This window comes from Apteryx rowi, unplaced genomic scaffold (genome assembly GCF_003343035.1).
Source record: "Apteryx rowi isolate R43461 unplaced genomic scaffold, aptRow1 scaffold_4, whole genome shotgun sequence".
Lineage (NCBI taxonomy): Eukaryota > Metazoa > Chordata > Aves > Apterygiformes > Apterygidae > Apteryx > Apteryx rowi.
In genome coordinates, this window is record NW_020450529.1 from 9,917,247 (window position 1) to 9,941,242 (window position 23,996).

The 23,996-nt window shown below is 36.3% G+C and overlaps 1 protein-coding gene across 5 annotated transcripts in view; it reads right to left on the minus strand.

Annotated features, from left to right (window-relative positions):
- Nucleotides 1-427: 427 nt before the first annotated feature.
- The window catches only part of NUP107 (nucleoporin 107), a 29,733-nt gene continuing 6,164 nt past the window's right edge, over nt 428-23,996 (minus strand). For 4 of the 5 annotated variants that reach the window (XM_026074860.1, XM_026074861.1, XM_026074863.1 and 1 more), the window contains 24 exons: nt 22,547-22,682; nt 21,851-21,954; nt 19,831-19,958; nt 19,440-19,488; nt 18,202-18,273; nt 17,600-17,688; nt 16,584-16,662; nt 15,396-15,509; nt 13,840-13,930; nt 12,644-12,720; nt 12,017-12,076; nt 10,281-10,426; nt 10,119-10,167; nt 8,969-9,038; nt 8,397-8,515; nt 6,244-6,282; nt 5,741-5,891; nt 4,531-4,637; nt 3,423-3,525; nt 3,000-3,160; nt 2,622-2,747; nt 2,031-2,144; nt 1,576-1,743; nt 428-771 (listed from right to left, as the gene is read on the minus strand). In XM_026074860.1, the coding sequence (XP_025930645.1) occupies nt 664-771; nt 1,576-1,743; nt 2,031-2,144; nt 2,622-2,747; nt 3,000-3,160; nt 3,423-3,525; nt 4,531-4,637; nt 5,741-5,891; nt 6,244-6,282; nt 8,397-8,515; nt 8,969-9,038; nt 10,119-10,167; nt 10,281-10,426; nt 12,017-12,076; nt 12,644-12,720; nt 13,840-13,930; nt 15,396-15,509; nt 16,584-16,662; nt 17,600-17,688; nt 18,202-18,273; nt 19,440-19,488; nt 19,831-19,958; nt 21,851-21,954; nt 22,547-22,682 (2,460 nt within the window). In that variant the 3' untranslated portion in view covers nt 428-663. The remainder of the gene's footprint in view (nt 772-1,575; nt 1,744-2,030; nt 2,145-2,621; nt 2,748-2,999; nt 3,161-3,422; nt 3,526-4,530; nt 4,638-5,740; nt 5,892-6,243; nt 6,283-8,396; nt 8,516-8,968; nt 9,039-10,118; nt 10,168-10,280; nt 10,427-12,016; nt 12,077-12,643; nt 12,721-13,839; nt 13,931-15,395; nt 15,510-16,583; nt 16,663-17,599; nt 17,689-18,201; nt 18,274-19,439; nt 19,489-19,830; nt 19,959-21,850; nt 21,955-22,546; nt 22,683-23,996) is intronic. The other variant, XM_026074862.1, reaches the window with a different exon arrangement.

The following is a 23,996-nucleotide window of genomic DNA, read 5'->3' on the forward strand; positions in this document are numbered from 1 at the left end:
GCACGCGCGCAGCCGCCGCCCCGCGGCGCCCCGCGCCTCTGTGCACGCGCACGGAAACTTTCCGAAGGAAACGCGGCACGTCGAAGGCGCGAGCGTCAGGGTACGACCCCCCCTTTTTCCACGTTCAGGACGACACCATCATCTGTTTCCATGTAAGAACAGTCGCACAAAGGGTGCTTTCAAGAGCCCTTTTTGAGCAGCTGCTGGGAGCCCTCGGTTTTTGTTCTTCCTTGGATTCTGCTTTTCTGCAGCCCCTTGTGCCCGCGCTCTTCTCCCCCCCTTTCCATGCATGTCCTCCGGCAGCCTCACCTCATGGTACCCTTGCACCTTCTCTGCTGAATGCGTCCAGGCTCCAGGCAGCACTTGGGGATGTAACAGAGATTAAGGAGGTTCATACGAGCACCACATTCATCTAATGACACAAGGCTGCTGTTTGCAGAGCACTTTTATTAGAAAAAGAACATTAGGGAAAGGCTGTATAACAAATATCCTCTCTCAAGTTTCAGTCAGAATTCTTCAAAAGTGAAATGTGAGGGTGTTTTTTGTTTTGTTTTACAAACATCCAAACATTTTTAACTGATTTACATTTATTTTTATTCTTTTTAGAGCCAGAACGTCAGGACTTCATGTTCTGAAGTTTCTGTCACTATCTAGAATGAAATTCTATGATTGAATTTCATATCCTAAAGGATCAAGATCCTGGTCCAGGAGCATCAGAGAAGATTCCCTCAGCTTCTGTAGAAGCTTTCGGAGTTCTTCTTTTGAAAATACCTGAGAATAAAAATACATAACAAAAGGTATAGTTATTTGCAATGTATAGCACCAATTTAAAAAGTAAATGGTGGTTAATTAAGTTACTCGGTGTTTTGGATTTTTTTTTGTTTTCTTTTAAGACAGTGTCAGTAACCTGACATTTCAGAATGGCTTTCAGTAAGGACTGGAAGCTAGTGGTGGTACTCAAAACCTGCAAGTAGTTCTCAATAACTACTAGAAGAATCATTGGGAATCATCCAAGTTTTATTTTCTGGTTATTACTGTCAGGAATCTTAAGCCAATCCATGCAAATGCATCACAGTCTTTTTCTTAGCCTTGGTGGATTTTTTTTTCAGATTTCTAATCCTTGGGTTTTTTTTTTTTTAAATTAAATATTACTACTTTAAGTGATTTTGTTTTGGGTTGTTTTTCAGGTGTTTGGGCAGAGGGGAGGTTAGATGAACCAACTGCTCAGAAACACAACCTGCTTATAAAGTTTTCTGACATGTAATGAAAAAAAACAATTACAATTCAACTTATTTCAATTCAATAGCCCCCTCCAAAAATCAGTAACTGCAATACTCAGAACTACTTGTCACAAATTTATCAACTTCAAGAGGGCAGCAGCGTCAGAGTTAACTCTGATTCTGTAAGTCAGTGTACAAGAAAATCCTTTGCTACTACAGGGATGGGGACAGATTAAGACATTTAAGTTTAGGAACATACAGTGTCTTCCTCTCTATATAATTTTTTTTTCCTCCAGAGTCCAGCCACAGAACTTTTAATTTGAACTTAAGCTGTCTAGAGTTCTCAGTAACTCACCATATAAAGCTTGTGTCGCTCAGAAGAGACTGTGTCAGCCAGCCTTAGGCACTCCTGGTATTGTCCAGTACTATGTAACACTGTATGCAGTAAAAAGCACATCATTGGCAGACACAGCTTTCGCAGCAAAATCATCTGATGTGTTCGTTCAGGGTCGTCCTCAGCATCCTTATCATAGTAAAATATATATTAGTGTATGAACATTTCCTTCAAAAAGCAACACAGTATTATCTCCACATAGCAGTAGTGTCAGAGGCAAAAATTGGACTAGCAAGCCTATAGATCTGACTGATACAGCAACTAAAGGGGAAGAAACCTGTAAGGGGTCACAGCAAGACAGAGTGAATTACAGTTGAACAGACAGCAGCACACTGAACTAGAAGACGACCACAAAGGTACAACTGCATAAAATCCAGCTCTTTGTGGTCTATGCTGTGATATAAAAATTCATTTACCTCTCTAACATCAACCATCCATCCTCCATCAACAAACAGCAACACATTGTACATTTTCTCTTTCACATCAGCTGTAAGAGCATCCAAGAGACCTTTCCAAATACCATAGTCCATCTGGCAAAGAAACAAAAAAATTATGTACTGCAGAACAGGATAATTTCCAAGATCTGTTTTAACATAGTATTTTCACCCTAGCGTACACCAGTTTGGCACAACTCTAGTTCAAAAGAAAATCTTCAGCCAATGGCTAAAACCTAAAAGCCAACTGCTAACAGCCATTTACATGCTTGCTTAATTCCCTGTAAAAAGTGTGTCAAACAGGTTGTTCAGAAGCAAAGCCATTAGAGCATTAGCCATTTTAAATGACTTATTCTGCCATGGTTATAAAACAAATACTTGTCTAAACTGAATACAGCATATTTATACTAACCAGATATATAAAAAGAACTTTTTTTTGGGGGGGGGGGGTAGGGGTGGTAGTGGGGTGGGGGAAGAGGGAGGAGCATTTAATTTCTTTTTAGAAAGGAAAAATAAGACTGCCTCTTAATCGCAAATGATTTATAATAGACAACAGCGTGAAATTTTACCTACCTCATACTTCTTTTCTTTATGTTCATGGGCCACTTTCTCAGTGAAACTTGCTTGAGGTAACAAAGAAGGCTTCTGTGGAGCTGAGTTCATGTGTTTAAACCAGTCATTGAAGGTTTCATGGGCTTCCTGGATTGCATTAGAAAAAGTGTTTGGATGTTTTGGACTCATTTATGTAACTATAAGAATTTCATTAAATGCACAGAAGCCCATGTCCTTTCAAATATAGAAAGAACCTCACTATTTTGTAAAAATCTCAACTACAGGGCATCCAGCAATCAGAAGTTAAATCAAACGGATAAGGCTTAAAATTTCACCATTAAGGCAAAGCCAGCATTATTTCTAAGTAATAACTTGGAATACAGCATGTTTGAAACTCACCAGATATGCCCGAATACATAAGTGTTCTCTTATAGCATTGTCATCTTCAGCTGGAAGCGGAGTATCCATTCCCTGTTCTTCCCATTGGTTATATATTTCTGCTATAGAGTCTTGGGGAATCTTCACAAACACATCTTTTGCAGCTTCATGTTTCTTGGATGCTATAAGAACATGAGTTGAGTATCAACGGCTTTGCAATTTCCATAGTTTATTTATAAAAACTGACAAACTATCACAATTAAGCCATTATGAGGTTAAAAAAAAAAAAAAAGATAGATAGATCATACCCTGCTCTCTTTACTATATTACCCATACTTTTTAATGGACTAGATTCAAAATTAATTCATATCTAATGCCAAGAGTCAATGAGAACAAAACCAGCATTTAAAAAGTTTACAAAATAGTATCTGTGAAGTTTAGTACCCAAGAACTTCCTCATGATTGCATTGCTTTGTTTAAGTGCTTCTGCCCTCTGTGCAGGATCAAATACAAGCCAGTCAATTACATCTATTTTCAAACGATCCGCCTGTAAAAGCCAACATATTTATTAGATTCAGTAACACTTCAAGCATACAGCTGATGTTAAATACACTAAATCTGGTCATTGAAATACATGAGTTCGAGATCTTTGCATAGTATTATGAAACACTAATAAGAGACAGCTTTAATCACAACTTTAGTATGAAAAGATTAGGAAAAAATCTCTCCAGTCTAGATTCATCTAAAAATCCATTTTTAAGTATACCCAATATTTTCAGACCAAGGGACCAGTATCAACTCTCAAGAATTTTTATGGATTACTGTGCATCTGCCTCAAACTCTACTATGAATACGTTGTAAAAAACCCATAGTTTAATAGAAAGCTTACTACAATCTCAGGAGTACCATCAGTCTGTAACCACAGTTTGCTAACTGTTGCACTACATAAACTGCCCATTTGGCTTAGAAAGGCTGAAAGAGTTTGACTTTTCACTGAACAGGGAAAAAAAAAAATTCAAGTTTGCAAACTATCCCTTCCTTTTTAAACAGTACTTTGGAGAAGAAATGCTAACTGCTAACAATCTCTCATCACTGAAATACTGAATTGCATCCAACTGACATTCAACGGTGACAATTCGTCAATTAAGGCAACAAAAGTAGTAGCTAGAGTGTGTGCCTCAAGCATGTAATAAGGTACATCTGAGATCCAAAAGACTAATCCTCATTGTAATTAGAAGCTACAATAATATCCTACTCTCAGCTGCAACATATTTTTGTCATGGTCATCTCATGCGCATCATCTCTACTTATTGTTTGCCTACAGACACACTGCAGTGTGACACAGTACAGCCCAGAAGGCCAAGGAGATGTAGAAACAGAAGCTATGAATTCATTCCTGGTCACTTGGTCACACAGAAAGGGTGTTTCCTTGGCACATAATAAAAATAATAATAATAATAAAAAATACACAGAAAAAAAAATCACTTATGGTAAAGGAATCTGTACTCACAATCCTGCCAACTGCAGTATCTGCCCTACAAGATGTACTCACCTCTGTTGTTCCCGTATCTAACATATGATCATGGTGACTGAATTCACCAGCATCCTTCTTGCGGATGTTTTCAACAACAGTTTTTGTAATGGTTGCAACATCCAGACCTAGGTTAAGAGAGAATTATGTAACAGTGATCATGAATTTAAACTTGCCACAAAGTGAATTTCAGAGTTCGGTTGTTGATCATATTTCTTACTGCTAGCAATTCTTACAGGTCTGTTCATACTCACATTGCCAGACTGAATTATAGGCTTTTGATATACATAATTTATTGCAGGCATTTAGAAGAGTGATATCTAAGATTTTAAAGAGAATATCAAACATGGGGAAGAGTAATAAAAAATAACTAATAAGCTTTTCAGTCTGTGCCAGGGGACCAGTATGTATGTATGTTTGTATACACATACACACACACACACACATAGACATATACATATGCATTTGCTAAGCCCACTAATTCCTATAATCTTCAAGTAAAAGGAAAGAATGTTGGCTATAACAAAGACGTATCAGAAGTTCAGAACAGTCTTTTAAAGATTCTGAAACACTAACTTATACCTCTGAAATCTTAGCTAAGTTTTTACAAGGAAATGGCTAAAAATAACTGAAGAAAAGCTAGACGGTGAAGGCTGCAGTAACAATTTCTTTGTGAGTTTTGAGTGGCAGAGAGGCCTTGTCAAACAAGGGCAAAGTGAGCTACTTCATTAGGAGTCCCTTTGAATTTGATGTATAGGCCTGGAAGGGAGATTACAAGTAATGCAAACCACCACAGTGCCTGAGAAAGAACACCGTAAACATGCCAAAAAAATTAACACATTCATAATTTTATCAAATCCAAAAAAAAGTGCATATTTTTGCCATTAGTTCCCTGAACTAAATAATATGGTTATGTAAAACTTCAGAGCACACATTTGAGACAGGTAGCTGGCTTTTACTTCCTGTTCTGTTTCGACATGGTGCAGAGGCAAAAGTAATATTTACTTTAATTTAAAAATAAGAATTGCAACTCCAGGTTGTAGTTAGAAAACATAATACACCTACTCAAAAAAAGTGATCCGCAAACTAATTTTATTTAATTGAAAAGTGAAGAGAGACAGGATGGAAACAATTCAGTATCATCCTCAGAGCTAGTTTTGCGTTAAAGACTACTGAATGACAACATAACCCAGGATAAATAATTGACACTTAGAATATCAGCATATCTCACCTGCTTCTTTTGCTAATTCAAGACAGTGGTGGCGCTGATCGCTTTCAGTAACATCTTCTAAAAATAAAGCATATTGAGCAACAGCTAGCTCTGGGGGCAAGTGGCTAACATAAAATGCTATTAAATCTGTGTGCTTCTCTGATATCATTCGCTGCAGAATAAAAAGCAAGTATTAAAAATCCATACTACATCCCCGTATGTAATCACGTAAGTTATGAATATTAAGCAACATGTAACAAACATTTCTGATTATTTTGTTCTCATATAAAAAAGATTCCACTGAATTCTCAGCTTCTAAACAGGGATCAATAAAACTGGCTCTTATTTAAGCATTGCTAACAGAAACTCTCTATATGCAGGCAAACTTCCAGGCATCTCTTAAGACGACAGCATTAACTACATCATAGCTCTGTCAATCTTCTAGTTTTTAAAGTGTCCTTTTCTTCCCCCTTCCTCCCCCTTTAAAGTACCTCAGAGAAAGCAAAATATACTTGAAATCTTACCTGAATGTAGGTCTTTAGGACTTCAACAGAAACTTCCTCCTTATCACAAACAAACAAAAATTCATTTTTAAATGAGATTGTTTTTGGCAAACTATCATACTTTGCAGATTATCACTACTACACAGGCACAAGGTTTTCTGCTCATCCATGCTTCAGTAATCAACAAATTCAAACAGCCTCAGCTGGGAAAACTGCTTTTCTTGAAGAACAATTTAGGAAAAAAAAAAAAAAAAAAGAGAGAGATGTCTTCTGATTAAAATAGTTAGTGTTCCAAGGATTTTATTTTTCAGCAACTAGATGTAGTTCTTACTCTACAGTCTAACTGGAAAGTTAGTTTTTGTGCCATATAGTTGCTAACAGATAAACTTATGATGGCTTTTTTGTTAATCCTTCCAGCTTACCGTATTTTTTTTTTCACTTGAGAAATCAAGAGTCAGGAGAACAGATGACTACTGCAGTGTGCTACATGCCCTATTTTATCACACAAAATTTTTATGTTCCTATATACAGGAGTGATGGGGAGAGACTCCTGATACCGTCTGGCTCACCTGTTACTGCCAAGTATAGTCCAAGCAACTGAGACTGCTTTAGCTAAGAATCAAGCATTTGTTACTGTGAAGAACTATTATTTTAGCTTGATATGGATATCTTGCATCTATGCAGACTTGTATTTATGCCAGGGCAAGTGGTGAGAGCGATACCACTCCTGCTAAGTTCTAAAAATTAAAAACAACATTAAATGAAGTCTATTTAGAGCCCTTGTTCAGCCTACAAGATGGTATCCCTTGCTGCAGTTAACAGTCAGCTGAGAATCTAAAGCCATTGTCAGACGCTGCAATGTATGAGTCATAGTTCACAAAATAAGCAAGGTTCCAGCCCATCTTAAGACTTTTAACTGATGTAACAACTGCTGACTTTCAGTCCTATAAGTTTATGTACTGCTTTCATATTCCCTAAAGAGGTTATTTAGAAATAGAATGGAACATGTTCAGCAACAGCCAACTTTGATTTTCATCCGCAATTTGGTTTCAGTCCTGATCTACTGTAATCAGCCATACTCAGTCTATAAGCTGAACAGTGCTAAAACCATCCAAGTGGATTTTTGCCAAATTCCCATAACCATCCCTAATACCAAGTGTTTTAAACATTCAATAAAAACAAGCTCACATTCTGAGATCTACTGGTAAATTCACCTATTCTCAAGGTTACAGAGGCAGTAATCAACAGCTACGCATCTTCCCACAGTGGAATTCATCTAGGAGATTCCACCTTTTTTGCCCACCCCCCACCCCAACATATGCTAACAACTAACAACTCGTTCTACGCTTCTCCAGCTTGAAGACCTACTCTATCCAATTGTGATTCTGGCTAAAAAAGGCCCCCCTAATTAGCTAAATGAGAAATGACTGAGAGAAGTTCAAACAAGGGAGCAAAGCAATGATTTTAGACATGGAGAAAGAGCGTAATACCTTTGAGCTGTGCTCTCATCAGTTAATGCAAACACACACTTGCTTTTGGCAGAAACAGGTTATGTTCAGAAACTCATTTGATATATAACTGCTTCTAAATCTGAAGGTAGCAGAAATGGAGATCATCTAATTATCTGTGATTGCCTCAGAAAGGAGTTATTGCAGCTACATGACCCATCTGCTTACTTATCACAAAGAGGCTAGGTAGCCAATTAACTGTACTTAGGATATATTTGGAGAAAATTTGAAAGCTTCAGCTGGCACCGAAAGGAGCCAGTTACCTCAAACTGAAGCATTTATGAGCTCACAGCAATAGGTACAACTCCAAGAACTGTGTCTAAGATCAGGTTATATACAAAGCATCTTGGCTGCTATGAATGCCTAACCTTGAATTCTGAGTCCTTCTCAATAGAGAGCTTATGACTGGAATACACCGTCCTTGGAAAAAAAATTTCAGTCAGTACAAGCCGAATTGGAGAGGAGGATGAGGCTCTTTTCTAATTTTGTCTGTTGCTTTTAGGCTTCAAGATCAGCAAATACACTATTTAAGCATACAGCTCCTCATCAGCCTAGTAGTAGTTTAGCATCATTGAATGCAGTTTATTTTATTTATTTACATGCATGCATTTCTAATCCAATGAGTGGATACTGCTATGGCAGCAAATCAAATACAACTGAACTTACTTTAGTCTGCAGGCCCAAAGTGCGGAAAAACAGAATAAGATGTGTCATGAAACGAAAGAGGTGTCCCGGGAGCACACTTCTGTCTTTTGAAAGCCATCTGTTGAATTCTTCCATCAAACCTGTAGTCAGCAAGTAAATGTTTATATTAGCCACCTCATGGGAAAGGCAGAAAAATGCCTAAGAAATTTTTCAAAACTATATGTCTATTCAACAAATGTATTTTAGCCTTAAAAGTCCAATAAAGCAAAACAGCATCAGTTTTGGAAAGATTTTGCTGTTTGGTTTAAACATCTGCAGCGCGTATTTTGTCACTTCTCAGAAGAAGTTACAGCGATGTTCTCACATACATTCCAACACATTTGCATGGTTTCACAACTGCTTTGAGAACTACTTTGTATGTCAAACTGCAGAAAGTCACTGTAATTCTTGAATAAAGTAGTAAGCAGTTTAGTTTTTAGGTGGAGTTTGCCTACTTTGCACTCCTAAAACCCTTTCACTTTTAAGCTTCTGGAAAGGTCACTAGAAATAATGTAGTCAGTTGACATTTAAAGATCACTTAAGAAAAAGCTCACCATCTACATCTCCTAGTATAATGAATTTCTGAATTACATGGTAGTGTTCTTGATTCTCCTCTATCACTCTCTGCAGAGGGAAAAAGAAAGTTCAAACTTTGAATAAAAATCTTGTAGTTTAATGTATAAAGAAAGAAAATTTACAAATAAAGCAAAACTTCGTTAGGGAAAAAAGCTATATTATTTCAAAGGGTATTCTGCACAAAGCACAGGAGAAAATGAACCTGCTATCCGACTGTCAAATTACAAGAAGAATATTGACAAACTGAAAGAAAGAACCAGAATACAGATCTACGGAGTTAGTACTACCATGTAAGAAATCTAAAGCTAATGACTTTTTTGCTTTGGAGAATAAATAATGTTGTTACAGAAAATGGATTCTATAAAGTCACAGAAGAAGCAACATGTGTATAAATCCTTGAAGACAAGCCCTGTGAAATTTCTTTAAGGTGGAAGAGAAGTTTTTCTGTAGAGGAATTAATGCATGAAATACGATACAAATGCACCTTTAAATTTCCTACATGGTGAGGATAGCACTAGAAAGGCAGCTGGGTGTATCAGTGGCTAACTGCATTGGTCTGTAAGTTGTCTGTCAAATTAACAATATGAAGAATGCTATTTGTCTCTTTTGTCAAATAAAAATCAAGCTTCAATTTAATCATTACAGAATTATCAGATGAGTCACATATATTCCATCTTAAATGTGTTAAAAGTAATGCAGAAACACAGTCTGCTTAACCAAATAGTCTCCTAAATGCTCAGAGAATTGAAATATACTCACAAACCTCCTATAAAGAAAATTGCATACAATCAATCTTTAAACATTTTTATTTAAGTGTTAAATAGAGGATTTATTTTTTCTGCTTTGTATGTCTGACAGCACTTCATAGTCAGCTATTTCTTTAGCACAGCCAGCTAGTTTGGCAGATCCAGGACAAGACAAGATCTGTGCCTTTTCATCATTAAAAGGTGGCAGCATATGGAAAAGTCAGTTATAATTAAGAAAGTACACATTACAGAAAACCTCCAACAGATCCTTCCCTGTGCGTATTTGCATGATCATTCCATTAAATACTGGAGTAAAAAGTACAACCTAACGGATAGTTAAAAATTGTGAACACTGAGGAGAAACACTGTAATTAACATATACCTTTTTGTCTGTTGCCTGAAGTTCTTCAAAAACCTTTTCTGAAGTCCAACTTCAAAATAAGAGAGAAAGAAGAAGGAACAAAAAAATTTAGCTTGAATATCATGAAAAGGTCACATGGATATTTCCTTGAATATAGGAACATAAATGTTACTTAAAACTTACTTTGTTTCTAAATAATCTCTAGGGAGTTCTTCCATCTCCTCTACAGTTATTACCGAAGTAAGGATTTCCTGCTCTACGAGGGTGTCCACCATGACTCTGAAATATGCCCAAACAGTATCTTCCCACGTATCACAAACTGGAAGAAGCTACATATTTAAAAGAGCAAAAATTAATCAGAGATAGAGAAATATCAGAATTTGAACACAGCAATTGTAATTTAGGATCAGATTTCCAGGCCTCAAAAGAGACTAATACCTTGAACAGCAGCCTTTGCTTTTTTAACCCAGGATGCCAAAAATCTGTTCACTGCATAATGCTCTAGTTCCTTGGTTATTTTAAAGTCAAAGGTAGTCAAAAGAAATAGCCCTATGTTCCTTACACATGTGGCACCATTCTGACCCCATACCCAGTCTGACACCACTTACCAGCTTAGAAAACCCATCCAGATGAGACCTATTCACTTTTCTGCCAGGTCATTTTTCAACAGGATCGCTTTGCCTTATTGGTTAATGTCATGGCTGCACAAGTCACAGTGCAATGGGGAATGGTGAAGGGTAGCAGCACCACCTTGAAGTTTTTGAATGATCTTATTGTATTCAGAAACTAAAAGCATACCAACACAATGAAACCGTTTGTTTGGATGTTTAATTCTCATTGTACCTCTAAAATAGAAAACAGGAGGTTTGAAAATCTCAGTTTGAAAGATAACTGATCAAGCTCCCAAGACAGCCTATATATAATGTAATTAGTAACTCCCTTTGAAAAAAAATCTAAACCTTTACATACACTTCTCTGAATTGGGCTAGACTCTTTCAGCAGTGAAACCCTGGGACAAGAAGTTCCAGGGACAACACCACAGTTCGTGAAAAGTTTCTCTTACAGTAATTTTAAATTGGATAAACTTCTTTTGACAGAACAGAGGGACATTTAATGAAGGTAAACTTCTTCTCTATTCCATATTTCTGTATAATTTTACTAAGCCTTCTTTTCTTCTATAAAAGAACTACCACATTTTAAACTTCAATGAACAAAACTGAAAGTGTTCCCTATCCCCCACCTTCCTATTTTCAGAATTAACTTTACTTCTACTGTATCATTCCAAGATAGAAAAAAAACCCAAAAACAAACACACAAAAAACCCCCAAACAAGTTCCTCATGTAGGAGCTTACCACTGACAAATATAACAGCACAGAAATGTTTCCAATATTATTGTATGGAATTTTCCTCATGCTTCTTAATAAAAATCCCTAGGTAGGAATGGGAGACCTCAAAACACATTTGGAGAATTAGTAGTAGTAAAAAGAGATAACTACTTAAAGATATTTGACAGAAAAATAAAACCTACTGACAGTGAAATCTGGTTACAGAATAATCTTTGGATACGCCAACTGGTCTAACACTTGAGACTTAAAACTAGACAAAACACTGACAAATAAAAATACTCTGCATAGGCAGGAAAGTGACTATAGGAGCTCTTAAATAATACTGAAATAGGGAAGAACTAAAACAACAAAATTTGAAATGGTTTTACTGACAGCTAGCAATAATAACAAAGGTCTATCAAGTATATTTAATTAAGGCGTGACAATCCTATAGAGATAATGCCTGCTAAAGAAATATTGTTTACTAGATTTTTTTTAAAAGTACATTAATTGCAATATTTCTGCTATTACTGTCACATACAAGAAAGAAAACGCACGACTACCAAATATCACTAATAGGAGGCTTGACATACCTGTTTGAGATTTCCACTGAGTGCTGCATAGATTGCTCTCTCATATCTATTGAACTGCTCCTAAAATAAACATTTAAAAATAAAACTTCGAGTGAAAAAAAAAAAAAGCTTTTTTTTTTTTCTATTCACTTTAAATTTTATTAGACATTAATCCACAACAAAGTGTTCCATCTAACAGTTTCCAAGAACTGGAAAACCACAGCAACAGTGGCATACATCAGGAGCCAACATAAGAATAGCAAATGGCTTCCCCTTCAACAACATCCCCTTATAGCTCATCTGAAAATTTTGTACTGACCTGGAAAGAAAGCAACGTTTTTCCTTCCTCATTCAATTAAGTCAAGATGAAAGTCAAATACTTAGTGTCAGCAGTTTCAATTTCACCCCCCCCCCCAAAAAAGTCAGCTTTAAGACATTTCCTAAGCCTTAAAAATTGGTGCTGATTATGCAGATTTTTCACTTCAATACATAAATATATTTATTTCAAGAGAAGTCCTCTTAAAAAACACTGATAGCAAATCCTATATGCAGCAAACACAAAGGATAGGTTTACTTAAAAGCATGCTACTTAAGTTTAAAAAAAGCTAAATTTGTACATTAATACCAAGCAATTCAACATTATTTTACCTCTTCAGCCATACGCCAACAACTTATTTTCCAAATGCACCTGTATGGATTCCCTTGAACAGGTTCCAGCTCTTTTCCTACATGCAAAGGATATTTTAAAAAGCAGCTGCTATTTAAAAAAAGAGAAATCACTAAGTAGTTAAAGCCTGTTTCCTGTTATTAACCCAATCTTCAATCCCTTTGGAAGTCTTCCCAAAGGATCTCGATACTTCTGACTAGATTACAAGGTGTCTTTTCAAGGAAGTTTGGGAAAAACACATTTTAAATTATGGTATTTTAAAGCTTAGCTGCTATTTAGCCTTGAAAAAAATCCATGTTTTTGACCACAACGCACCTACAACATTCACATTTAGAAAACCCAATGTTAGCAAGTACAAGATTCTTAATAGGTGTATGAGCTTCTAATAAATGCCAGATCATTGCTTCAGTGCTGCTATTTTCCATGCCTCTGTACAAGGGCATGCGCCACAGAAAAAAAGGCATGACAGCAGGTTAAGTAGGCATATGCAAAGCAAGGCTAGGACACTTGCAAAGCATTCAGGTAAAATAAAAGGATGTAGCAAAGCATTATGCCCTCCAACCCCAACTGTGCATAGCATTTAGACAAGTTTTTAAATTCTTTGCCAAATCCTGCAAAGTCAGAAGCAATGTACTGTGTTACAAATAGGACTGTGGGCAAGAAACCTTGGAACCAAGGAAGAAAGGTAATTTAACACTTTCCAAGTAGCTTGAAAGTATACCTTTTTCTTGCATTTAAATTTGCTAAACTTTAGTCCTACTACACCTTTCTCAAGTTCTCTGATACTAGATAAAGAGTTCAACTTTTGTAAGTCTAAGCAACAAAATGTTTGCTAGGTGGTACAAGTCAAATGTGGAAAAAATACATAATGAAACATTATATGGAGACGGAGAAGATCGTCTGGAATTCCCCGACATTTATTTCCTAGTCACTATACTTGCTTCTCAAAAAGAAAGCGTGAAGTTGCATGTTAGGTGGATTCAGTGAACGCACACCCTCAACTAAAACTTTTTCATATTAGTTTTTACATATGTTGATCAGATATGATAAAAATATTTAGACACATAAAAGGCCTTTCAGATGCAAAGAATTATTCCTCTTTGCCAGAGCCAGCTATCAAGAGAAAGCTGTCTGTCCTATTCTTACATCTACTTCAAAGTGCACTTGCGACAGATACCTCCATTTATGTTAGGATCATGATACAATTTCCATCCTTCCAAAGTTGCAGCTCTCCAGGCCTGACCACATCGTTTGCACAAGCGCTGTGCCTGAAAAATAATGGATTTTCTCACCAACCGATTTCAAGGTAGCAAAAGCACCATCTTTTCTTTTAATAATTTAAACACTATTGAAACAGTTAATGTATGCAGAGACACTATTATGCAAAAAAATAAGCATACAAAGAATCCAAAAATAACTAAAAAGTTTCAAAGTAAATAAAATTTCAGTGTTTTCTTCACTAAATGTTTTCGTTTCTCAGTCAATAGGTACTGTAGTATGTTTCTCATATTGCTATCATCTCTGCTAGTTTAAACAGCTGTTCCGCATCCTTCTGATAAGTTTAGTTTAAGACATCACCTTGTTGTTTAGATGTATAATCCATCTTTTCATGCAGCCATCTATTCTTCCAGTTGACATAGGTTTCCAAATCCCTCATGTATTTCTAAAAATCCCCTTTTCCATAATGGTGTTCAATAGTCTACTCACTAGCACAAATGGGTTTATTCAAAGCTATTTTGAATAGTATAGATTGCAGAACAGAAACCATACAAGAAAAAAAAAAGGCTTGCTTACAAAGTTCTCTCAATCCAACACTCCTGCGAAAAGAAATCAGGTAAATATTATCTAATTAGTCTGACTGGTATCATTCCAGCACTGACAAAACAGTATGAACAATGAGAGAAACTAAAATATGTGATCTTCACTTGTTTAGTCAAACTGTGCTCTCTTCATACTGGAAAGGTTGCAGACATTCAGACATTTTGGGAGTAGTGACAAAAAGTGAATTTAAAGTACCGACAAGCAAGTTGATCTAGTTTACGTGCCGTGTATTACTTACTGCAAGGTAAATGAACTGAGATTCCTCCTTAGTTCAGAGTAAACACTAATCACCTTACCTTACTCTTTCAGTAGTGAGTAAACCACACCTCCAGACATGCCATTATAACTGTTTGTACAATAAAGTGATAAAAATAAACATGTCTTTTTTGCCCCCAATGTGATTAGCTCCCTTCAGATCACATACCTAAGGGGACATTAGAGGAGCAGAACAAGTTGCTCAAACTAACACTATTCCTAAGGAAAGCGTACATCAAACATCTCTTTCCAGTTAAAATTCCAAGCATGTTCCATTCTAATATATCAAGAAAAAAGTCTGTATGATAATCAATTGATTATTAGAGATGCAATTAGGAAGTTCTTTGAAACATCCCATGTGTTTGTCTGGCAGTACTTTTAGTGTCTAGCCACTACAGTAAGAAGTTACATTGTCAAAGTAGTAAAATAAAAGTGCTAATTTTTTACTGTAACATCTGTTTTACACTTGAAGTTACTTAACTGAAGGCAGAATATTTTTACTGATATAGCTGGCCAGCATTGTCAGTACTGATAAGAAATTGAAAACCACAAGCCAAATTTAAATAGAAATTTTAGTGCACAGCTTGGCTTTAATAGCAAGATCTAAATAAGCTAAACTAGTTAACTAAGAAGATACTATAACTTTCTGTGACTTACCTCATCTGTCATTCCTGCTCTGATCAGAGTGAAGAGATACTTCAATAGCCTCCCATCATCTTCTCGATCCAAATCATCGAGTGGCAGTTTCTGTCTTATAGGAGCATCTGGATCCTCCAAGTAAAAAAAAAAAATAATAATAATAATAATAATAAAAATCACCATTCACCCACAGGATACATACCTGTCTTTTCAGTGATCTCCTGCCCTGCTTTATAATTTGGAGTCATTTTTTCAGGTTGGCAAACAATCTGTAAGCCCTACATTATGTCTAGCATGACACTTCCCTGTCTTTCCTCTTTCATTTCTTTTATGCCTCTTCTGTCACTGCTCCATCAGAGGGAGCAATTCCAGTCCCTCACTTATTTCACTACCTTGTCTTTGCCCAAAACTTCTCATCTTCCAGCTCTTTTGACCTTTAAACATCCTTTCCCCTTCTGCCTCTCCAGCTACCAAACTGAGAAGCCTATTCACAACAGCTGTCATACTGGACAGTCCTTTCTTTCCTTCACTTCCCTCCTATTAGCTTTTACTATAGTAGCTCTCAGAGGACCTCAAGAGGATTTGGTTTCATTGTACTGCTTACTGTACAAAGACAGCATGCCCTTACCTTCAAGGGCTTCCAATCAGTATTATAAGCGTTTCTGCTTAGGGATAGAGTCTGTTTCAGATATAAAAAGTACCAACGAAGCCATTTACTTCACTGTGGTGAATACACCACAGGTACTTGTGCTAGTGAAAATTAGTGACTGCTGAAAGAAAAGAGAAGTCTACATATCCCAAAAGGAACTTCAGAGGTTTCCTGGTTCCTTAAGTTTAATCCACTGCTAATTCCTTCATAACATGTTCAAGCTTCCAATTAAAACCAGTTTCTTTCTTTCATCATCATAATAAAAAGGCAGTTCTAGAATCTCATTCACCTGGAAGATTTAATAATTACAAAATTAACTATAATTATTCTGAAACTTCCACCTTCAGCATTCTCACTGACTGACATCATCTTGCCAGCTAGTTCCTCATGGCCTCACAATTTCTGTACTAATTTTCATCTTTTTGCAACAGAATATTTTGTAATTTTTAGACATTATTAATAAATTTGGTTGAAGGCTGTGGAAATAATATATATGCTCTCTCTAATCCAATTTATACCTGTTTTGAAACCAAACCTGATTTTTAAATAATACTTACCAACTCTGTTACCAGAGCCCGAGAACTTCCAATGTATGTACTTAACTGTCTCTGCTTTAGGATATGTAATGTGTTCTCCCTAAAAGCAGCAAAATATTTTTGAGTAAAGACATTTTTATTTAAAAAGGATCTTTTAATAAGACACAATATTAAGAGATATTTTTGGCTGAGTAGAATAAGGTTTCAGAAGAGAGATGCTTTGGTTTATACTGCAAACAACAGGCTGTGATACTGTTGTGTAAATGTAAAATTCCAGTAGAAGCAGAATATTGGAGTCAATTCACATAGCTTTTGTTTTCTTTCAAAAGCATCCATTATTTCAATCATTATATATTTAAACTATGAATTGATTTTTCATGAACAAAATTTCCCATTAACATTCACTGTACAGTCAGTCTAGGACAGTGAATTCAACTTAGGATGAACACGATTCCAGAAACCTACATTCACTGGCCCTTAAAACTGGGTTTATTGTAGGCCTCTAGAATCAAAGGTGGGCTTTAGTCTTTTCTGCCTTGAAACCCACCACTGATAACAAAGGTGATAATAATGGTTACTAGTGAAGGATCAATGACACAAAGTAATGACGACAACTTGAACAGGCAAGAATTAAAGCCAGACAAAGAACTGACCACCTTAGAAACATGTAAGATGAATGGTTTACCCAGTGTAAATAACAGGCTGATTAGCACGTGACCATCTATCATCTTTCATTATGCCTTATTAAGAAAACCAAACCTGCACCCAAGTTAGAGATTAAATTAAGTTGCTTTGTTGTTTTTTTCCCTCTGTCCTCTCCTCCCAAAAGCTATAATTGACTTTTGAGAAGAGCCACTTCAGCAGATGGGGGGGGGGGGAAACCACTCAATTTTTACATCTAAGAATTTAAAGAAACAGAAATGAATGAACTGTCTGACTTCTAAAAAGCCACTTTTTAAAGAGTGATTCTGTGAATAGGTCTGAGAATTTTACACTTGAAGGAAGCACATATATAATCAAAGAAAGCCTGAACTCACCAATATACAGATTTTGCATAAAACTCAATATTATCAGAGAAGTCCCCAATTTCATCCTTGGCAATGCTCTCTAGCCAATCTACCACCAGCTGGAATAAAATTAAATTGCATTTTTAAAACAAACCTATAACAAGTAATATTTTAACTGCCTTCCTCCCATCTCTGAATCTACGTGTTAACTACGTGACCAAAGATGTATACATCTTGAGACCATGCCACTCATTTTAAGTATCCAGTACGAATGTTGTTTAGGTGCTTAATCTCTATTTCTCACTAGATGCTGCAGTTACTACAGTGCTACTTATCAGCTTTTTAATCACCCATCATCAGTAACAAAGCTCCCAGTGACAATAACTTTCAGCCTTCTGTCCTCTCCAAGTCAGCCTGAAAAACGTATCTGATCTTTAGAAACTGAAGAGCATTACTTTTATGCATAAGCAGAGTAACATGCTTAGGTGAATACAAAGAAATAAGTATTAGAAACAGCTTAATAAAGTGCACAGAGCTCATATTTGCTATGACTTACATAGCACAGAAGTGTTACAAACATTAAGTGTCTACTTATCTACTTCCATCCTTTTTTTAAAAAATTTTAGTCATACCTGGCTTTGTCGAACAAGTGAATCTTTCTGAAACAAGTTGCCTACAGTTGTCTTTTCACTAGCATTTAAAACCTATTTGAGAAAAAGCTGATTATTACTTCACGGAAAAGAAAACTTTCTACAAAAACATGAATGACAAACTGGACACATACTAACTAATGAATTTTCTACAAGTTCAGAATGCTGCCTTTCACCCTCCCCCTCGTCCCTTTTTTTAAACCGATGACATTATACATCTGTTACATTTGGATGTTCTTTTACAGCATGTGAAACTAAAAACTGTGAGACAGACTGAGAATATAATTCAAATGAATGGCCACAGACAGATTCTACATAGCATATTCATTGATTCCACTGACTGTACTCATATTACTTCAAATCTCATTTATTCTTGTATACTTAAGAAAAAAATAAAAGAAAAAAGGCATTTTCCAAGACCTTAATGCACCCTTAACATGAACAATTGAAAACAAACACCCCCCCCCATCCTTCTATCTGCTCTCCCACATTAAGTTAGTTCTCATTAAAGTTGCAACAAAAAGAACAGACAATGCATTTTCAAAACAAACAAAAAAATCCCAAACCACCCCCTGGCAATTTAGCAGCAGGAATCCTAGTGAAAGCTATTTTGTGACTGAGAAGAAAACAACCACAATCACAAATTTTACAAAGGCAGAGTGACTTGCCTTATTGTTTTATCTTCCTAAACATACTCTGGCAGCAAATGTTGGAAGCACTATTGGCATAGACAAGAAGACTACTGCTAAACCAAGAATACAAAATTTCAGGTTTCTCTCAAGATAAATCATAATCAGGATTGCTAAGTGCTAGACAGCTTGAGATCAAATGTACTTCTTTTAGGAAGAGCAAAATTATGTCTGTCCCATGAAAATATTATCACTATTGATACTTTCTTTTTTTTTAAAGTGGTTACTTCCAGTGGATCTTCCAGGTGTATGGAGAAAGCTTAAGGAGATATAAACAATACTTTTTAAAAAATTTCACACTAATATTTTCCATTTAGAACTGAATATTTAGGTAAACTAACTTCTCACAATATATACAGTTGTTTAATGTTTACCTCAATAGAAATCAAATCAGTCTTATTTTTGTTTACATTCTTTTATCTTTAAATTTTGAAAGCTTGAAAGATTGGAATTGTAGAATAAAATGCAAGCATTAGCTTTAAAATAGATTGCTTAAGAAAAACTTTAGTTTTTCCTGCCCCCAAAGCTTACTGTAATTTCACATGCTGTTTCATCTTCCAGTGCAGATTGTATTCTGTCTCTAGAAATAAAATTGCAAACCATAATGGTTAAAACAAAGCTAGTAAAATCCAGCAGAATGCATAATATTCATTATTTCAATCTGACATGCAAGTGAAGTGCTTAAAGATACCTTTACATTATTACTTTTTTTAACTTTTGCATTTTCATAGAAGTAGGATTGTTTGCAACTTTCATTTCCATAAACAGATAATAAATAGGCATGATTATCAGCACCTAGTTCCATAAACAAATAATAAACAGGTATTTAATTGCTTTGCTCAAGATTCATAATTTCATAAACAATAAATCCAAGAAGAAAGCTCAGTGCAAAAATATAGCATGTGCTTTTCAAAGGATTTACCTATAAAGTGAGGACAACAGTCTCCATGTTACCATCTCCTGCTTGAGAAGCCACAGGACACTGGCAGTTTTTGAAAACTTTTGCTGTCCAGGAGTTGCTCGATAAACTATTTTCCCCAGTATATTCACCTGATGCAAGTAAATTTACACATGGTTAGCATTGCCCACCATCATTTTTTTCTAAGCTGTCACAGTAATCTTTTCATTATCCTGAATGTTCCCTCAACACCCAAGTTCAATTTCTGTCTTTTCGCAATAGGCAGGTGATACTCCAAACCATAAATTCCCTTAAGAACTAAAAATATTGTAACACAGCTAGAGGCCATAAAAAAAGACTGCACCTTTGTTTTGCAAGGCACTGTTCAAGCTCAGGACAAAAACAGCTTATACTGATCAACTGGAGGAAAAAAAAAAAAATAGGAGGGGGAGTGAAGGCAACCAGTGAAAAAAGTATGTGTTTCCATACACATCAATATCAAATGCAAAGTGAGTCCTACTGCTATTTGTGACAGCATCAGTGCTGTGAGGCACATTATCAGTGCCAGAAAAATGCCCTTTCTTTCCTTTTTAGCTCTGGTAAATGAGGAAATCCAGCTGTTAGTTACCGTTTCTTTTTGGTGAAGCTGTAAATAGTGTGATGTCACCTTTTCTAACTTTTATTATGAAGAAAACTTAGGCAATATGGTCATCTCAACCAGTAGCTAGTTCCAGAGCTCCTACTACTTCCAAAAACAGTCCCAGACTCTTGCATGTTAGGGATAGCCAATTTGTCAGGCATCAATTCACTCACCAGTTCTCAAGTGGAAGGTGAGGAACAGATCAGGGGGAGAGGGGGTATACTATCAAAGCCTTATGAGCAGAGGTAAAAATGCTTCTGTTTGCTTCTTCTATCTCCCTGAAAATACGAAAGAGTTCATGTCTGTTAGGAGCTTCTGGACTGACCTCAGTGCACAGCTGAGAGGCAGCATGAGCGCTCAGGGCTATCCTCAACCCCTTCCCAGAGCCCCTTTAGCACCACCTAAGCCAGTCCTTGGGGCAGTATCCCTCACTCTACTTCTAGCAGGTCCTTGGTAACACATATTCAACCCTCCCTGACCCCACCAAATATTCCAGATGACTTAAAACAACCACTCTATATTCCATGATCTTGTAGATGGTATTCTTCTCAATATTCACAAACAAGAGGAATCACAGAAACCTCCTGTTCCCTTTCAGCTTTGAAGTTCCACCATTTCACATAATAATTGAATTCACATTTACATTCCTTCTCTTTTCTCCTTCCCACTTGGGAACAGGACTATGGTACGCACTTCATTAAAGACCTCAGCATTCTCCACCTCAGCCCCCAAATCAGACAAATTTGTACAGAACACAGCTCACAGCCTTCTACCCAGAATTCATTTTCTCAACATGGACACAGGTGCAAAGTCTCTTAACAGCAACAAAAAAAAATTATCTGCCCTCCTCTCTCTTTTGTGATCAACGCTGTTATTGATAGAAGCATATTAACTCCTTTTCAAACTGCCAACTCCTGTCACTAACAATCAACAGCACATCAAATCAAAAAGTGTGTCTAAAAGCGGAGATGCCTGAAATCTCCTGTTGAAGCCTCTATGGCCAGCTTATTCGGTATGTATTATGGTGGTTTTATTGCTTTCTAGTACAACGACTATATTTATTTATACCTGAGAGAAATGTAAGTACTTTTTATCCAATTCACCTCTATCAACAAAAATATCTGTACTTCTGCTCATGTTTATCATCACTTAGCACTTGCAGCACAAGGGCAGCCTAACTACGCTTCAGAATTTAGCAAGCTACACAATGGGCACTTCTGTGCCAAAGGAGCACATGAGGAAAGACGGATGCTTTTCAATTCTAGCATTCAATGACTCACAAGACTGCAACCAGCTGGAAGATTTAAAGTATCTATGTTTAGCACTGTGACTTCTCAGCTTAAAGAAAAACAGCAATACAACTTAAAGAAGGCAATGAAAATTAAAAAAAGGCAAACGATTTACCTGGTTGTTACAAATACTTTCATACTCATCCACAAGTTCAAAAATGGTAGTTGATGTATGCTTCAAGAAGGAATGCAGAAAATCTGAGTACATACTCATAGTAGCTAGAATATATTTAAGCAGAAAGAAATTTAAGCCATGTTGGTAAAAAACAAAACAAAACACCCTCCCCAAAACAACAAGAAAAAAACACTACACTACAAAAACCCCTTCTGATGACAAAATAGCTTGTCATCAATAAAACTAAATGCAGACAATGAGGATATGAACTATTTATATCCAATTAAGCCATAAGCACTTACCAGCTAAGAAAGTAAGTTACGCAGAAGCTACATGGCAAGCTTTGTGCAAGTCAAATAATCATACAATTTTTGCTATAAAACTGTCCTCTGAGAAAGTTTTAAAAGATAAACTCCTTTATGTATCTCCATGAAACTAATGAAGTGTCTTACATTACCAAAGCATCTATCGACATCTATTGATTGTCTATTGACATCAGGTTCCCCAGAACACACCAACTGGAAAAACTCCAGTAACTGGAAGAAATACTTCCTGAACTTTTGCAAGTACACTGTTCTTGTCATAGAAGTATATCAGCAAAATAATACATAAAAATAAGAAAATAATTATATACGTTTATATATTCTACAAATAAAAGATGTGGTTAATTATTGTGAAAACTTCAAACCATCTTACCAGCTTCCCCAGGATCGTCCTCACGCAACAGTACAGCACTCATAGTTACATCTTCTGTCATATTAGACAGGTCCAGATTTGTAAACATTCCTGTCTGCTGAGATGACAGCGCCATTGTCCAGTTACTTTCATCCAACTAAAAGCATAACAACAACATAAGGAAAATAAACAGCAATCTCAGACTCCTATAAGCCTCACTCCATTTTTTTTCATTCTATAAACAACTATTTTTGGTATAGAGTTTAAAAAACTCTGAAATGAATAAAGAACTGCCCTGAAATAAGACATAACTGTCTTTAACAAACACCTCTGAAAATGTCAGTTTGAAAATTGACAGGAAAAGGAAATTCTCAATTAATTTATTCAGGAAGTAATTAACCTAGAAGTTAATTCAGTAAAACCTTGAATTTTAAAACACGGTGTATCACTTTTTACTTCAAAACAAATGCATCACTCTATCCTTTCACATTCTATTCTGTGAAACCTTTACTAATTAATGTTGTCCAAAGTGAAAGGAGGCCAAATAATGCTGACTAGGTTGTAAAGCATCTGTGAAAAATTAAACAAAATAGTTAAAATCTGAATCAGAATCATTCACTACAGGCTTTCAATATTCTTGGTGAATTGCCTTAAAACTATTTTATTAAACAAAGCAATACATCTTTAAAATAAGAGAAGGTGTTCAGGAATATTAAATGGGGAAGTACAGACATACCTATACTTTCTTTGGCTATTTCAGGGGAGGTATCTGCTAACATATCTGACATCAAAGCAGCACACTGGCCAAGACAGGAGAGACTGCACAGACAGGGCAGCTTCCTATAGCTGTTGCCATGGCAGCAATTAATACCATATAGAAGGACCTAGAATTGTGCCACTAGTGGATTCTTTTTTCTGACTGTTAAGACAGTCCTGCCCAAACTGGTAAGAACAGGGAACTCGACAATGTTGCTGTAGCAGTGGCTTAAATATACCCCCCAAAATGCGGGCATGCACCTATTATTCTTCTTTTTGTGGCACAGTTTCTACCCACAGTATTCCCCTAGCCTGATTATTGCCCTCTAGCCCACCAGAACAGAATGCTGTAGCACTCTGAACTGCCCAGAACACAAGGCTAAAAGTAACGAGAAACTCAATTCCAGTAAAATCGCATCAGGGCTCTGTGGGAAATACAAAAAGGTCTGACGAGTGTTCTTATCTGCCAGCAGGTAAACTCCCATAAGGCATAATTTTAAGTCCTTTTTCCATCACTCTCCTGTGAAAATGGTTGCCTAGTCCTCAGTTTCTCCCTGATAATCCAAACAGGATTCTTTATACTCAAATCAGAGCACTAAACGCTAAGCTAATACAACCACCACTCACAAAACACTAGTTACAAAATATCAAGAGGCTCTGAAGCAGAAGAAAATCCCCACTACTAAGAGGTGTATACATGGTGATCATGGGTCTC